This window comes from Gymnodraco acuticeps, unplaced genomic scaffold (assembly GCF_902827175.1).
Source record: "Gymnodraco acuticeps unplaced genomic scaffold, fGymAcu1.1, whole genome shotgun sequence".
Lineage (NCBI taxonomy): Eukaryota > Metazoa > Chordata > Actinopteri > Perciformes > Bathydraconidae > Gymnodraco > Gymnodraco acuticeps.
The window spans coordinates 5,278,967-5,296,375 of NW_022992250.1; the positions used below are offsets into that span (position 1 = coordinate 5,278,967).

At 40.1% G+C, this 17,409-nt stretch overlaps 2 protein-coding genes across 2 annotated transcripts in view; one reads left to right on the forward strand and one right to left on the reverse strand.

Annotated features, from left to right (window-relative positions):
• Nucleotides 1-362: 362 nt before the first annotated feature.
• Nucleotides 363-6,826, reverse strand: f9b (coagulation factor IXb). The gene is made up of 8 exons (XM_034206595.1): nt 6,665-6,826; nt 5,955-6,124; nt 5,838-5,862; nt 5,523-5,636; nt 5,271-5,402; nt 3,544-3,935; nt 2,895-3,039; nt 363-1,022 (listed from the first exon to the last, which is right to left on the reverse strand). The coding sequence occupies exons 1-8, from the start codon at nt 6,750-6,752 to the stop codon at nt 454-456; spliced, it is 1,635 nt and encodes a 544-aa protein (XP_034062486.1). The 5' UTR covers nt 6,753-6,826; the 3' UTR covers nt 363-453.
• Nucleotides 6,827-11,993: 5,167 nt separating this feature from the next.
• Nucleotides 11,994-17,409, forward strand: part of fgf13b (fibroblast growth factor 13b) — a 36,811-nt gene continuing 31,395 nt past the window's right edge. The window contains exon 1 of the mRNA XM_034206601.1: nt 11,994-12,235. Coding sequence (XP_034062492.1) covers nt 12,187-12,235 — 49 coding nt within the window. The 5' untranslated portion in view covers nt 11,994-12,186. The remainder of the gene's footprint in view (nt 12,236-17,409) is intronic.

Genomic DNA, 17,409 nt, shown 5'->3' on the forward strand with positions numbered 1-17,409 from the left:
CACAGCATGTTGTTGTTTAGAGAACAAAATAAAAGGAGAAGGTGCAATGCTAGCAGCCAAATGAACATTATTATTATATTGTATATTCCTGCTCAAGTGTAATTTCTTCCCAGTAGGCAAGTAAAGGTTTGGCTTTGGTATCTCAGGTCTGTATGCAGCTTTATGGAGCTTTAACATATCTTTTAATTTAAGACATAGCTCTTCCTATTTCTGAGCAGAGGTATAATCAGCTTCTGCTCAATTTGGCATAGCATCTCAACTGCATTTAATATTACCTCCTGCACACAACTGCAATTCAAACATTGGATGAAGAGCAATTTTTCTGTTTGGCAATATTTTAAGAGAAACATTCAAATGCTCAGATATTTGAATTACCTTTATTGAAGAATCCACATTAACATCATTCAGTAGTTCACTTCCTCTGCATGTTTTCATGACAGCTGTGTTACGCGGTCAGTTCTTAACTCGAAGGCCTGTTTTCTGACTGATCCACGCGTAGTACCTTGAGACTCGAGTGTAGACTCCGTACTTCCCGTCCGCGGCGCAATTCTCCCCCCAGCTGACGATGCCGGTCAGGAACCAAGTGTCTTTATATTTGGTGAAATGGGGCCCCCCACTGTCCCCCTGGCACGAGTCCTTCATCTCACTCGAGTACCCGGCACAGAACATGTAGCGCGTGACGACCGTGGCGTGGTCCCGGCTGCTCTGTTTGCACAGGGTCCGGTCCACGTAAGGGACCTCCAGCTTCTGGAGCCTGGTGGCCTCGAGGCCCTGAAACCTCAACCTGCCCCAGCCACTCACCGTGGAGCTGCTCGAGTCCCTCAAGAGGTTTTCTATAAAGTCTTTGGGGCCGAAGCAGATGGGACGGCGCTCGTTGGACAGTTCCACTGGATTGGCGAGCTTCAGCAGAGCAATATCGTGGTTAAACTTGGACTTCTTGTCATTGTACAAGGGGTGGATGTGCTGCTCTGCAACCAAATGGTCTCGCTCCGGACCCTCGTCCTTGTTCACATCATGTTCACCTAGAATAATCAAATAATTGATATGCAACTACATGACTTTCTGCACAAGGAAATGTGTGAGAAGGGACAAATGTCTTCTGATCTTAAAGGTCAAAGCTTTACTGAATGCAAGCTCTGCATTTCCACACAATAACAAAAAGCATTGATAAATTCACGGTTGGATTATCTTTTTTAAGCAACTACAGGGTTATTTTTTCATTCATAAACTTTAACCAAAAATTGGCACAGAGAAAAGTAACATTTTTGAAATTGGTCAGCAGTAATTTGAAGGTCTAAGATGTGTCAAACTCAAGGCCCGGGGGCCAAATCAGGCCCTTGGTAGATTTAATTTCGGCCCGCAGGATAATTTTAAATTACTATTAGATCTAGGTATATTGCAAGCACACCTTCACTCAATCCTGAGGGTTTCCTCAGCTCAGAACCTGAGCCCAAACATTGATGAACTTGCACCCAAGATGAGATGCCAAGTATCTGGCTTGAACTAGTATCACAGCAGCAAACTGAGTTTAAATGGATGTTTCCTTCTGCACTTTTTTTCTTGCAACAACATGGCATGTTTGTTTTTTTCTTTGAGGGAAATATTTTTTTTGAAGCTGTTGTCCTGTGGAAAAATGTAATCATAAGAAATGACTGGCAAAGCTGCTGATAGAGCCATAAGAAATTGATGCAACTGATTATTTAAAGGTCCCATGTCATGCTTTTCCGATTATTACCCGTCCCCTTGTGTGTTATGAAGGTTTGTATGCATGTAAACGGTCTGCAGAGTCAAAAACCCTCAAAGTACACCCTGTAGGGAGTAAAACTCTTAACACAGAAAAGACCTCCCCAAAACGCCTCGTTGTAGATTTCTCATTTACTTCCTTCCCAGTAGCCACACCCAGAGCTATAGCCGCACCCTCTGCCAGCCTTTCATGAAACAAAGCTCCCCAAACCTTTCAGCGATTCATGCCGGATATGTACAGCGTAGGGCACTGAAGAACGATGCTGTTCCTACTTTGTTTGGACCAGCAGGAGATTCGGGTACACAACCTGTAAGTATTCATTGTTGTTTGTGTATTTATGGTGTTTAAAACAAACAAGGTATCTACCACGACTGTTTAAATGCGTAAACGTTTTTCGGTCTACTATGTTGGGATCGCGGATAAATGGTTTCCGCAGACCCATGCTCACAGCGTTATAAACCTTTTTCTTACTCAATATCAAGCCACACTTATTGTTTTTACTTCGGCTGTGAGTGTTTGTGTGTGCTCAGGATGAGTTTCGCTTGTTCTAGCTGTATCGCCGACACGGAAGCCTGTCTGCTCTTCGCAGCAACGAGCCTCTCACGTCGCGACCAATCAGAGCACACTGGGCTCACAGGGAGGGGGGGGGGGGGGGGGGGCAGGAGCTCCAACAAGCCGTTTAGGACAGAGAGTGAATACCGGTGAATACACATACTTTACAGAGATGCTGTATGAGAAACCAATGTGAGTTTGGAAAATTGCACAATATAAATCTATTTTAGTATACCTCAACAATGGAATTATGATCAGTAGAAATGGCCATGATATGGGATCTTTAATGTTGTTTTTATAGGCAATAATTTAAGCTTTGTTAGTTCCAGGTTTAATATGTGCAATAAGTTAATTTCAAAACATTTTGCAATAAACATTGAACCAGTCCGGCCCTCGACTAGTACTGATTTTTTTATTTTGGCCCACTGTGTATTTGAGTTTGACACCCCTGCTCTAGGGTTTAAACATGCAAATGACCTACTGACCTGGACCTTTAAAACTAAATTACAAATAAACATTAAACGTTACAATTGAGACTTAAGAGATGCAGATCAGATATGAAACATATGAATATAGTGATAACACTTGTTTTTCCTACCAGCTCTGACAAAGAAACCACTTTTAGAGTTATCCGACGGCAACAGACAATGGGCAGCGGTGATGACCCATAACTCAGTGAGAAGAGATCCTCCACAGAACGGCTGCGCTCTATGAAGGACGGTTGAGTGAAACATCAGGGCCACCTGCAAACAAACAAACAAACAAACAAACAAACAAACAAATAGTACAGGTACAACATTGCAGAGCCCGTTCTATACTCTGAGATGATCCCAATTTCCCTTCCACACCACTGTAGTCTATCTTTTAAATATCTTTGTATTGTTTCACAGTGGCCTCTGTGCCTTCAAAAGGGAAAATCCGGATGTTTAAAAATCTCATGATCCTACATATATTTGGGAGACATTTGCGACAGATAAAACTCTGAAACCCTTGCATACTCCTCTAAATGTCCCTTAATTCCACTTAACAGTTCATCAATCTTTTCCACCTCTGATCACTTTAACCTATATTTCCTTCCCCACAGTGAAGAAAGTATGAAGATATTTGAACAAAAATCTGCCCTGCCGAGTGAAAACCACCCTAGAAGAGAACATTGGGATATCCACCCAACTGCATCCTGTCTATGAACACCATCCATTTGCCTTCAACTCATCCCCATGTCTTTATTCTTCACCCCACTAAAGTACCTGCCAAGGTATTTCTCCAGGAATGGCCTCATTGCCTCCCACAATCCTCGTGCCAATTTCTTTTTTCTCTATGATGGTGGGGAGTGTGGGGAAGAAAGACCAGGATGGCAGTAGCTCTTTCTCTGAGGCCACTTCAGAGACATCACTCTGCTCGAAGCTTGAATCCGACCTCACTGATCTGATCTTTGCTGCAGAGGCCAGAGAGATGTTGGACAGGTCTGAGTCATTTGTACGGAGGTTGTAGTCATCATAAAACTCCATTAGATCATCCTCATAGAGGTAATCCTGCAGGGTGTCGCTGGAATTGTCTTTTCTCTCAGAGCTGTGTGTTGTGTTTAATGACCGCGGGGTTTGGAGGAACCTGGTGTCCACGCGGCCACAGCTGAATGGTTCTGAGGGGAAAACAAAGAGGGATTCATTTGAGTTTTGTCTCATAAACATGATTAAATATTACAGTGTCAGATTGTTGGGCCCTTTAGTTATTGTTTCTTATAAAAATGTTTACATAGTTTTCCACAATGCGCAGATTCAACCAAAAGCTATTCGAATCGATTCGCTATTATTCACACAGAAAGACAGAAACAATATGCATATATCTCATTTCAAGTGGTATATTAGAAGACAGTGTGGAAATTAATGTAGGCCTATCTCAGAAATCTAGAGGCTTCACATTTTATTGTGTTTGCCCTTTAGTGTAGCTATCAGTCTGATTGATTGAAGTGTAGGGAAACTGGTTAGGTTTTAATTAGGAATGGTACGTTCAAGCAGTAGGTTAGAAAGGGGTTGTGGTAAAGGTCAGGGTCATTAGAGACCGTTGCATTTTTTTATGTTGAGTGGCTGAGATATCACTTATTTTCAAATGCTAGTTGTCTGTGTGGTAATCCACCCAGAGAGTTCCCGCTGTCAACCCCGCCTATAAATAATGTTCTTTATTCGACAACTATCAACTGTACGTCATGGTTTATGAGGCAGTTTATGATCACTTAATGGAGACCAAAGAGATGAGAGTTTAAAAGACAGCGTGGAAATCACTCTTAAGATCTGGTGGGGAACTATCTGTGGGTCAGAGTGAGAGGGGGGGGGGAATATTCAGTGAACTCAAGTAGCTAAACATACTGCACTTACATAGAATGTTGGAGTTCTATACTTGAGTAATACCACGTTCTGGTACTTTATACCTCTGCTTAATTATATTTTAGAGGCAAATCTTGTACCTTTTACTTCTTCTACGTGGATTTTGACTTTGCAGATTCATATCATTCAAACAAAAATATAACTAATTAACAATGATGTATTATTATAGAATAACATGTAGCAGTCTAGAACAGTCTAAATAGTTTATATTAGATCAACTGTTACCAACTGCATTTTTTAAATAATACTTACACATACTGCATATGCATCAATATTTGTAATCCTATATTACAATACTAATATTCTCAAATGGGCCGTTTCCCATGAGTAATTTCACTTTTGAAGGTAGTCCTTTTGTACTTTATTTTGAGGAAATGTTTGTATACAAGACTTCCCCTAAAGTAGAACAATAAAATATAAAAGTATTTGTACACTGAAGCTCTGTTTTCATATTTATAGTTTAAAATAGAGCATAGCATTCAGGGCATGTTGAGAGACAGAAAACTAATACACACATTCAAAATGAACTTAATATATTACCAAAACTCCTGAACAAACACTTAGCTAACTTTCTTCTTATCATTTTATTGTACCTCTAGGTTCACAGCTCCTCTTGTCTGGCCCCAGTCTGTAACCGGCCGCACACTGACACACGGGTTGATCTTTCTTCATGGAACAGAAATGGGAGCATCCACCATTGTTGACCGAACACTGCTCGGTCACCTCTGAAAACAGGCGGAAAAGCAGGATACATCTACAAAAGTAAGTACTGCATCTCTACATACAATACAATTATCCTTAATTTTCTTAGCCCCCACATAGTTGTTCCGGCCTGTCCCACTCACCAATCTCACAGTCCTTGCCGTCAAAATTTGGTTGGCACCAGCAGACATAGTTGTTGACCCCGTCTTCACACGAAGCTCCATTTTGGCAGGGGGGAGGCTGACACTGGTCCCCATCTACAGTACACACAAGTACAAAACACACACACACACACACACACACACACACACACACACACACACACACACACACACACACACACACACACACACACACACACACACACACACACACACACACACACACACACACACAGGTTCAGAGGTGACCCTTTAAATTCATAGCGACTGTGAAAACGCATCCTTCACTTGTCTTACCGATGTAGCTGGCCCAGAAAGTCATCTAAAACAGAAAGAAAGACGGTAATTAGAAACCTGTGAGTTCTGCTATTAAACACACTGTATTACAGCTGTGTGTGTGTGTGTGTTACGTACAGTTTGTTCAATATCCTCAAACACCTCCCTGGCCTCCTCCATGGAGCAGGTTTCCTCTCTACACTCCCGCTCCAGGTTAGCTGTTTTAAACACTTCTTCTAAAGGGGTGTTGAACCTGCGGATGCGACGCAGCACCGTGTCCGCCTGCCTCTGAGACACAAACACGGCTCCTGGAGAGATAACGTCAAGAGGAATTTATTAAATTATTGATTGATATTGATATTATTCCCCGGCATAATTCTTAATACGTTTTTACAGATTTGTGTGTATCAGAACTAAATCCTGCTGTACATCTGCTTTCTGGGAGAGTCCATTATAAGTGTTAAGATAGCAGTTGCTTCTTGTAGTCTTAAACTGTGGCTGGAAAAGTTGTAGTTTATGAGGAACAGCAGCTTGCCTTTAAGCTTCTCAAACCATAGATTTTACACACTTAGCCATATTTTGAAGAAACCATATTTCAGCACATCTTATCACTAAGTTTTCTGTCCTCTATGAGACACACTTTTACCACCACATTTCAAATACAGGGGATTTTGATCATCAAAACATACATATTTATATTTTTGAAGCGTCATTTTAAGACTTGGGGTATAGGAAATCAAGCCATTTAAAAAGACCCACCTAACCTCCAGCTTCTTAGTTTAGTTTTATGTCTCTGACCTTCCTCCTCCTCCTCCTCCTCAATCCATACCTTCTCCTCTTTGTGTTACCTGTGTTTTCCTCAGCGATGACAGCGGCCAGTCCGTACTCCTTCAGCAGTATACCAGCGATGAAAGTCAGTAAACAAACTCCGGCCATCTTGTTGTTGTCAGTTGTCCTTCTGCTGTTGACTGAAGAGCTGAAGCCTGAACTCAGCGCTGGAGAAACAGATCCACCACTCCAAAGTACAAAAACGCACTGTTTACTCACCTGAGAGGCGGTAGGATGTGTGTGTGTGTGTGTGTGTGTGTGTGTGTGTGTGTGTGTGTGTGTGTGTGTGTGTGTGTGTGTGTGTGTGTGTGTGGTGTGTGTGTGTGTGTGTGTGTGTGTGTGTGTGTGTGTGTGTGTGTGTGTGTGTGTGTGTGTGTGTGTGTGTGTGTGTGTGTGTGTGTGTGTGTGTGTGTGTGTGTGTGTGTGTGTGTGTGTGTGTGTGTGTGTGTGTGTGTGTGGGAGAGAGAGTAAGCACAGTGAAAATGTGATTTGAATCACTTTTGAATATGTGTATTCAGAGAATGATACAAAGTGACTTTAGTGAGAGAATGTAATTCAGAAATCAAGTTGAAATTCTGCAATAACAAATACTGACCGCTGATGGCAAAGAAGGGCAGTTTTGGAAATAGTTGTGTGCGTGTGTGGGTGTTTGTTGACATTAGCAGATGCTGGACGTGTTGTTTTTTTAATGTGTCTTGTCCGATAAGCAGCTTTTGCAGCATGGCTTACGTGACGTTTCAAATGGGGTCCAGATTTTAAACTGTATCACCATTTGAGTGGACAAATGTTACTGTAAATCCAGGCAAATCAGCTCAATGCCATTTAGATACAGCGTAAGAGGCCGAAAACTCCTCGATTGGTGCTTCCATTTACACATCGAGGCAAAGAACAGCCAAAATCCACGCTTGGCTTGAGTATTGAAGGCTGTTTGATCAGACTGTGAGTTACACAGGGTGTGGCTGCGGACAAATCACAGTGACGGACAGCCCGGTCAGCTGGCCTTTGAGCCAGCAGCCTCTTGGCAACGGAGGCCTTGTAGTGACTTATTGGCTAAGGCTGATTTAAATGAGGGTTGCATTTATCTTTTTAGGTCAACTTTTGCAGGCCATTAAATTCACCCTCCCTTGCAAATTACACATTTTACAGCAGAAGAAAATATGTGAGGTGTTGTGGAAATAATTATCATAAGACGCCAATTAGTAACATACAGGACAAACCTCGATGTCTGTTTACCTTCTTTAAGGACACAGGCGGCTTAGCCAATAATGTTATTGTTCCCATTCTGTGACCGGTCAATACTGGGATACAGATGGTCTGTGTTGTGGGTACACTGGGACACTTCCTTCTCTGTATTTGTGGACTCCAAGGTAAAATCTTCGAGGTCATAAGTGTCCGAGGCAAGTAGCTCTGTGTTCCCACACTGTTTAGGCTATCTCCTCAAATATGTTGTTTACTCTCTGCGAAACCAGTTAGATGGGCTGGCAAGAGAGAGGCTCTCCAGAATTGACGTGGCAACTCTACCGTGGAGTCAGAACCTCTGACTCTTGGATTTGTGATGTGAATACTCTGGTACCAACTCCAAATAAATCACAGTGGTTTGACATCAAAGCTCCGACTCTTCCCGTGTCTCCTTCCTGAGTCGGTGACTCCACTGCATGCTACACAGAAGTTTCCTCTACATGAGGGAAGATAACAATTAATACAAACAGTTTTGTTTAAATCACTCCCTGCTCTTTAGGGTCCTGGGATCAGATCTGTGTTCTGTGGCTCAGCAGTGGAGGAGGGGGCCGCTCAGGGTCTCACATGAAAACACAGAGAGAGAGAAAGGGAGGGCAGAGGGGGTTAAACCAGGGAAAGCATGCTGGTCGGAAAGCTTGTCCCCAGGGTGTAAAGTCCCATCCAGACTGTGGATTGTTATATGAGCGCTTTTCAAGTTGAAGTAGATCAGCATATAATCTGGTTTTCTTTGTTGTGAAAAAAATCATTTGAAGTAACAACGGGCAGAAAAACACAACATCATGGCTGACAATTGTTTGTTATTGTGCATTGTATCTTCATTTGTCCTATTACCACACGCAACATCTATAATCTTTCTTTTTTTTATGTTTAGACATTACTTGACATTATTATTATTACATGTCACTTGTTAGACGCTTTTATCCAAAGCGACTTACATACTCAATACTGTGGGCAATCCCCACAGGAGCAATTGTCTTGCCCAGGGACACAACGACATGCTGACTGCAGTGGGGTTTGAACCTGGTCCGAACACCAACGCACAACCCACTGCACCACAGCCTCCCCATGTATGACATGTATGCTTTTCTTAAACAAGTACTCTATATTTGGCTCGATTTTTAAATGCACCATTTGTTAACCTCTCTATAGTCATTCAATGGTAGAGTTTGGGTGACATGAATGCAGAGATGGTGTAATGAAGACCCCGAGATCAGGTCAATAACCTTTTTCTTTCTATCATGTAACCCTTTCATAAATCAATAAAACAAATCTGCCCACTCCTTCCCGGCATAATCAAACAGCAGCGTACGACTCGTGAGGTCAACGGAGTGGTGAACAGCTGACCTGAGACCAGCTCACAGTGCGAAGCAATTAAGAAGCAAAATATGATTAATACACCTGAGGATATGGCACGAACATATTTCAGAGGCAGTTTAATTAAACACCCCTGCATTGCTTGAAACGTTGTCGTTCCTGATCTTACTTGTGTGATTTAACTGCGTATATGTTACACAAAGGAGATTTAAACATACATTATTTTGCAACTACGTCCAAGTAGAAAATGATTCTATGTGTGAAAGTATGTTCACTTCACATGCAAGTTGAGTGCCCTGTTTGTTTGAATGTTTGAATATGTTCTGCTGAGCAGTCACACTTTTTGTTCTCATAGAGCAGCTGGTCCCAGAACAGTAATCCTGCAGGAGAGGCTCAGGCAGAGAGCCAGCTGTGCTTTAGTTTGACGGTTCATTTAGTAGCAGTCAAAAAGCCACAACAACTGGATCCCATAGACCTGTTATGCGAGAGAGAGAAACACTTAAAGTTAAGATTTACAAACCGCATAAGTGGGTGGTGCAGTTATGAGGCATAAATCTAAAGCATGACACTTCTTGGTGCAACTCATTATTTTAAAGATCTGCAGTGCTTGGGGATGTAAAAGGAAAACACTGCAGCACACAGAGCGGTGACTATAAGAGGAAACTGTTTCAGAGGGAGGCGGTGTGTAGCCTCAATGCTGTGATTTTCTTTTTGTAGCCTAGAGTTTTTTTATGGTATATTTAACAGTTACAAGAGATAAATAAATGTTTACTTATTCTCTTTACTTGATGTAAGGGAGATGTGGTTTATTACGTTTGTTTAATAACATTTAAATTGTATTTTATGTGTTTTTTATGACAATTTTTGTGCAATTTGTGGATCTTTAGTTTCCTAATGGACCATATTGGGTACACCTAATTTTGTGATGACTAAACATTGTTTACTTAATAAAGATTTTTAGAGGCATTACATTAACTCAGTGTGTAGAAGCCATGAAAACTGTAGGGTGTTCACAGTTTGTCTTCATGAGCAAAATCAATGTATTTTCATAATGGAAAACATACAGGAATTCAACAGCAACTGTCAAACCAACAAGTAATTTAAGCTTTATGTATTAAGGTAGTCTTGTTTGAGATCAATTACAAATCTATACATATTCAAATCAGTTGCCAACAGAGTAACAGTCAGAAAACACAGAATCTGTCAGTGGGACAATTATTGATTCTAACATCCAGCTTATAAAATCACTAATGGTAACAACAGATCAGCGAGATGTAAAGTAAACATCCTAAACTTCAATCTCTGACGCAGATACAAAAGAAAATTGGGGCTACTTCCAGTCGTCCGGTCCTTTTGTGCCATATAGCCGGGTGATGTAGGACAACTTGAACCAAATGGTGCTGCAGAAGAGAAAAGGAGAGAAGAGAAAGTAAATCAGAATTTAGTATAAAGAGTCAGCAGAAATGTAAAAGAAAACAGAGCAGGGAACATAATATTATAGTCCCGTCACACTTTTCTTTATATTAACAGAGAGAGAGAGAGTTGCAGGATGGTATTGTTATGCTGGGTTAAGTTGTAATGTACCATTTCAATATAATTGTCACTCGTTTTACAAGAGTTAGTCGATAAAAGAGATTTCTACTGCGACAGTGTATAAGAAATAGATTTGCACTGCGACAGTATATAGTATAAGAGATTCACACTGTGACGATAAGAAAGAGATGTGTACTGTGACACATATGAAACCTCATTTAAACCTCAAAATATACTATATCCAATAATAAGCATGAAGCTGTGAAACACACAGGCACACTGAGGAAGCAGCATTCTTCAGGCAAGATGAAATGTCAGTGTATCCCACTACCGCCTAGGTAAAAAAGCCATTTTATTGCACACATTGATTTAATGATCAATGAACTGACACATCTGCATAATGTAAGATCGCTGAGTTTGCAGGTGAATCTGCAATTATCGGATTGAAGACAACCTCGTGAATGTGGTGACCTTCTTTAAGTCAGCGAGAGCTAGCACGTGCATCCTGTACCCCCCCCTCCCAGGAGAATCTATTTAACTCTGCCTTATTATGTAGATGGGAATCAGTGTCAGCAGGGGTTTCAGTTTATAGTGACATACTTTCTTACAAAGCAAAAAGCAAGTTGATAAGAGTTAACTATCCAAATTATTGGGCTGATGTTTATTATTCATTACTCAGTTGAAACCCATTACATTACATTTATAATTGCAGAAATTAAGGGAGCATGTGTATCACTTTCTAATAACCCATCAAGTATGAGTAAGACTCACTCGGTCATAAAAAGGTGAAAGCTTACAGGTCTAAATGATTGATAAAGAGCCATTGGTGCCTTAATTAAGTCGTAAATAAACAGTGGTAATAAATGCCCCACTGTCTAATAGGCCTTTAGACAACATTGCAGTCTGAAACGTTAACAAACCAATAGACGTCACAACAACAAACCATAACGTTGTTAATCCTAATTTTTATCAATTTTGTCAAAGAATTTCCATATCACATTAGATGTTCTTACTCTAAGAACAGCTCTATAATTACGCATTATTATCAGTTATTAACAAAGCCTACAGTTACAGCCTTTTATAAATGGTTGCCTTAGAAAGTGAAACCTATTTTTCCTCGTATACATCTGATTCTATTCTTTCCTCTTATTTCAATGAGATGCAATAAATGCAATGTAATTTCAGACATATTTCTTTGTCTGCGCGTTCGGTGTTGCGCGCGCACGTGTGTGAGCGCTCTTGCTGTTGTGTGAGCGTGTGTGAGTGTGTGCGTCTAAAAGCGCAGCGGGACCTCAGAGAGAGTCAGGCTGTGCACAGAGAGGCAGAAACACTCAGAGTTGGACTGCTACCGGCGTGTTTGTGGAGACAAATCTGAGCAGGATGAAAAAGTGAAACCGCGATTCTGCGTCTCTCCCCCGAAGTTTGATTCAACAACCAGCAGCAACGGCAGTGCTCCATGAGCGGAAAATCGAAAACCAAAGAGGATAAAGACCATGCCTCCAAAGGTGAGTGAAGTTGAACCCGAGCCAGAACTACGAGGGGGGTTTTACGCATGTGTTTTTCTGTGTTTTGCGCATGAAACAGGGAATATATGGTTTTGTGATTATGCTGAGCTCAGCATGTTGGCCACTCTCATGGTCTTCACAATCTAGGATGGGAAAACACAAGACAGACTTACTTTTAAATATTGCTGGACGTATGTTACAATGTAGAGGTTTATATATAGCCTACAAAAAACTCCAGAAATTGTAATTTTATATGAAATGCTGTTGATGTAAACAGGGTTTTCCCTGTACGGGTCTTACTGCTGTATTACAAAAAGGGGAGGAGACCCTTACTCCTTGCATGGGGTTTATTGCATGGTGCTCAAGATAAATCACCTACTATGTCTCCATTATAAAATCACTGACATAGGCTTTTCCCCCCACAAAAGGGGCTCAGATGTAATTTCAGCGGTGCGCACACATTCATTTTCTACTCTCTGGACACTAATAAAAGCACCGCGCTATAATACACCGCAAAGGAAACTGGGAAACTATCATTACCATGGACACAAAAAAGGGTGTTGCCCGGTAATCTATGCAGGAGACCCTAGTCATTCATAGAACATTAAAGATGTAGCTATAAGGAAGGATTTTTTTATGAAATCATTAAGTTAAGGTCAATACAGCTTATTAAAATAGAGAAACGATACTTTAAACACATGGAAATGGGAGTTCATAGTGAACATTAAGACAATTCAGCCAACTAAACACAGAGTGATTATTTTATCATTTACATCAAGACTTATTCAAAACAAACAATTATTCCAATACGAGATAATTGCCGTTTCTTTACATTGATGGCTTCTATAGGTTTTAGTTTATTCAGTAAACCACTTTATACAACTACAGGAGGAGTTTATTTAGTTGTAAATCTTCTGCCCTCATAACAGATGTAGCATTAGCAAACTAAACAACACCAAGAAAGTGTGGTGGTTTTTCTTTGAAATGTTCACTGGAAGTTACTTTGAAAACAGATAAAAACAGGTATAGGAAAAAGGGAGTAAAGACCTACTGTATACTGACTTGATTATTTAAACACTTTAGGACGTAGCTTACAGCTTGTACAGAGAAGAATACATCAGTGTGGCCGTGTTTGTAGTTTTGTTTCTGAAAAGCTGCACAACGTTTGTGGAAAAAGCCAAGATGACTTTAACAATGATTATAGACTCTTCACAGTACTCATGTAATCACGAACATACTTTGAAAGATATTAACCACTTGAAAAAATACAAAGGTATACATGGGGTTGATTTTCTCCCCCATCGGCCAAAAGGGGCAGCAATGAGGCTATTCTTCAGTTGAAAACTAACTTTGACATGTGACACAATGGAGACATGTATACGTTTATGCTATTTAGGAAGTGTTTTCACATTGTGTTTTTCGGTTTTACAGAGAAGGACTGTAACAATGAGTATTTAATGTATTGCTTTTGCCAGTTAAAGGTGGGGTAGGTAAGTTTGAGAAACCGGCTTTTTGTTATATTCCATGGAATGCTCTTAACATCCCGATAGCAATGAATATCTTAAGTGCTTTGACAAAAAATCCATTAAAAAAATGAATCGCCGTAGTACTGTAAAAAGCACGAACCAATCATTTTAGCCAGCCCGGCTAAAGTAACTGGATGGCCTACCTGCCTGTCAGCCTTCCATCTGTGCACAAACTTATCTCGTGCCCTCATTGGTCATGTGCGCGTTTGTGTGTGTTGGAGGAGGGGCTCTGTAAGGAAGTGGCAGATTTTTCTGGCCGAAAGAAACAGTGTTGTTGAGTTTAGTAATAAATGCTCAGTCTTCAAATGGAAAACGTGTATTGTTACATAGTGTAAATATGAATGTGTTGTTTTTCACACAAAAAAAACACATTTTCAAATTCTAGCTCACTCAAGCTGGTTTCTCCAAAATTACCTACCCCACCTTTAAACTGCCTCTCCTCAGCCCACAGCTGCTTCCCTGAGCCTTTAAATTGTATCTTTTAAGACACTGCTAAGCAGGGCTGGCTTGGCTAGGCTATCAATCACAGAATAAAACTGAATTAATAAAATGGGAATACAAAATATTTTCCATATGAAAGTGTGCCAGTAGGGGTTGCTATAGCAACAGAATGTTCAATGAATCTAACTGCTGCTTGCAGGATAGCATTCAAGCTTATTTATGACAACCTTTACACATAAAACATCTTTAAAATGATACAAAGCCAACCTATCAATAGAAATCAAAGCAATAAAGCAAGCCAATGAGCAAGGGGGGTTGCTTTCATCATGATACATCCCCCAAGAGACCAGAACAATAATATCTCGTGTACAGAATCGATTCCAATACAATCGTCCTGTCACGAGTCCTGTGACACCAGATATTTGACCTTTCAGTATAATGCTGCCCAGTACGACGTCAGCAAATAACATAGGAGTCTCAACAAAACACTTCAATTAAAGCAGTTTTTCTTCAGGCGCTACAGCATTTAATTATTTAGTACAGGTGTGTTGGCATCGTTTTGTAGTGAGCTTGAGTTTAAGGAGCATCACTCCCAAAGACTGGAATAGATTATGCCTTTAAATCTTGTTTTTTAATGATGAAATCAATTACAATAAACTACATTTAAGTTCATGCTTTCATTATAGAAGTAGAAAATAATAGTAGAAGAAACAATTAGTGAGGCCGAATTCTTTACAGTGAATAGCTTGAACCTGCAAAACGCAGAGACAAAAACACCAGCAATGATTGCTTTTAAAATAGCTAAATACGTCAAGTCAGATGTACTTTTTGACTTCTTAAGCAATGACTCATTTTCCATCGAGTGGACAGACATGCGGCTTTATGTGTCACCTTGTTCCATTCTTTATATAATAGCCTAGTGGCATTTAGGATTAAGTTTGGGCAGACCAAGAACCTCATTAACATCTTGTTCTCAAAGAGATTATAAATGTGGATTACAACTACTTGTGTATGTGTGTGTGTGTGTGTGTGTGTGTGTGTGTGTGTGTGTGTGTGTGTGTGTGTGTGTGTGTGTGTGTGTGTGTTTCAGTGTGTGTATAGGTAAAATAATTGAAAAAGTTGTTTTTCAACAGTTGAGTAATTTCTTGCATTTAAATAACTGTTTCAATGTGTTCCAGTCAGGCTTTCGTCCAAACCACAGCACTGAGACTGCTCTTGTAAAGGTCTTTAATGACATCCACTTAAACACAGACAGTGGCAGAACTTCAGTGTTAGTATTATTAGATCTCAGTGCTGCGTTTGACACTGTTGACCACAGCATATTACTAGACCGACTGGAAAACTGGGTGGGACTTTCGGAAACAGTTCTAAATTGGTTTGAATCCTACTTAAAGGACAGAAACAACTTTGTTTCTATAGGTAAATACACATCTGAGTTGACAAATATGACATGTGGGGTTCCTCAAGGCTCCATCTTGGGGCCTCTTCTCTTTAACATCTCCATGCTACCACTGGCTCAGATAATGAAAAACAACAAAATAAGTTACCATAGCTATGCAGATGACACACAAATGTACATAACAATTTCACCAGGAGACTATGCTCCAATTCAAACATTGAGTAAGTGCATTGAACAAATCAATGACTGGATGTGTCAGAACTTTCTCCAATTAAACAAAGATAAAACTGAGGTAATGGTTTTTGGAGCCAAGGCAGAACGTATAAAAGTTAGCGCTGAGCTTCAGTCTGCAATGTTCAAAACAACAGATAAAGCCAGAAATCTAGGTGTAGTCATGGACTCTGACCTGAGTTTCAACAGTCACATTAAAACAGTTACTAAATCAGCCTACTATCACCTAAAGAATATATCTAGGATTAAAAGACTAATGTCACAGCAGGATTTGGAAAAACTTGTCCATGCTTTTATCTTCAGTATACTCGACTACTGCAATGGTGTCTTCACAGGTCTCACTAAAAAATCTATTAGGAAGCTGCAGCTGATTCAGAACGCCGCTGCTCGAGTCCTCACTAACACTAAGAAAGTGGATCACATCACTCCTGTTCTGAAGTCTTTACACTGGCTTCCTGTGTGTCAAATAATAGATTTCAAAATACTGCTGCTGGTTTATAAAGCACTGAATGGTTTAGGCCCAAAATACATTTCTGACCTCCTGCTAAATTATGAACCATCCAGATCTCTCAGGTCTTCAGGGACTGGTCAGCTTTCTGTCCCCAGAGTCAGAACTAAACATGGTAAAGTAGCGTTCAGTTATTATGCTCCAAATATCTGGAACAAACTCCCAGAAACCTGCAGGTCCGCTGCAACTCTGACTACTTTTAAATCCAGGCTGAAGACTTTTCTTTTTGTCGCTGCTTTTAATTGAACTATTCATATCTTAGACTGCACTGTAACTTTTATCCATGTACTTTTTCTTTTAATGTTTAATTGAACTATTCATATCTTAGACTGCACTGTAACTTTTATCCATGTATTTTTTTCTTTTAATGTTTATTTTATTAGCTTTTCTTTTTAATGACTGATTTTAAATGCCATTTTCTTAATGTCTTTCATTTTTTGTAAAGCACTTTGAATTGCCTTGTGTTGAAAAGTGCTATATAAATAAACTTGCCTTGCCTAAGTGGACTCACAAATAAGCAGGAGATGATTTACTAAGAGACACTATAGTTAATTAACCCTGATTGTGACCCAGCTATTCGGCAGAAACATGAAGACCCATCCCATAAATCAGTGACCCACATCTGACTTCTCACAGATGAAGTGATGTCAGCATCAAGCACTACAAGCACTAATGAACATAACCCAGTTGCATTGTAAAAACGTTATGGATCCCCTGATGTTTATAGCACCATCATCAGGACACATTACAACGTATTTGGGTTACTTTTGTTTATCACAAAACACCCTCAAAAGGAATAACATGATTGAATTTGCATTTGCGAACACAATAAAATGGGGAACATAATAAACACTAGGTTGAAATTGTAGATGTCATGCTCATCTTAGCGTTTAACTTAAAGCACTCCCATAGAGCCGATAGTGAGGCTTTAGACTCTTAGACTTGTTTATCTATGTTGACCAGTTTGTCCCACACATTATCTTATAAGTATGTTTTAAAATAAAGTAAATCCTGAAAATATGTGTTTTCATTTTCATTTATATTTGCACAAACAGATCCATATCACCCG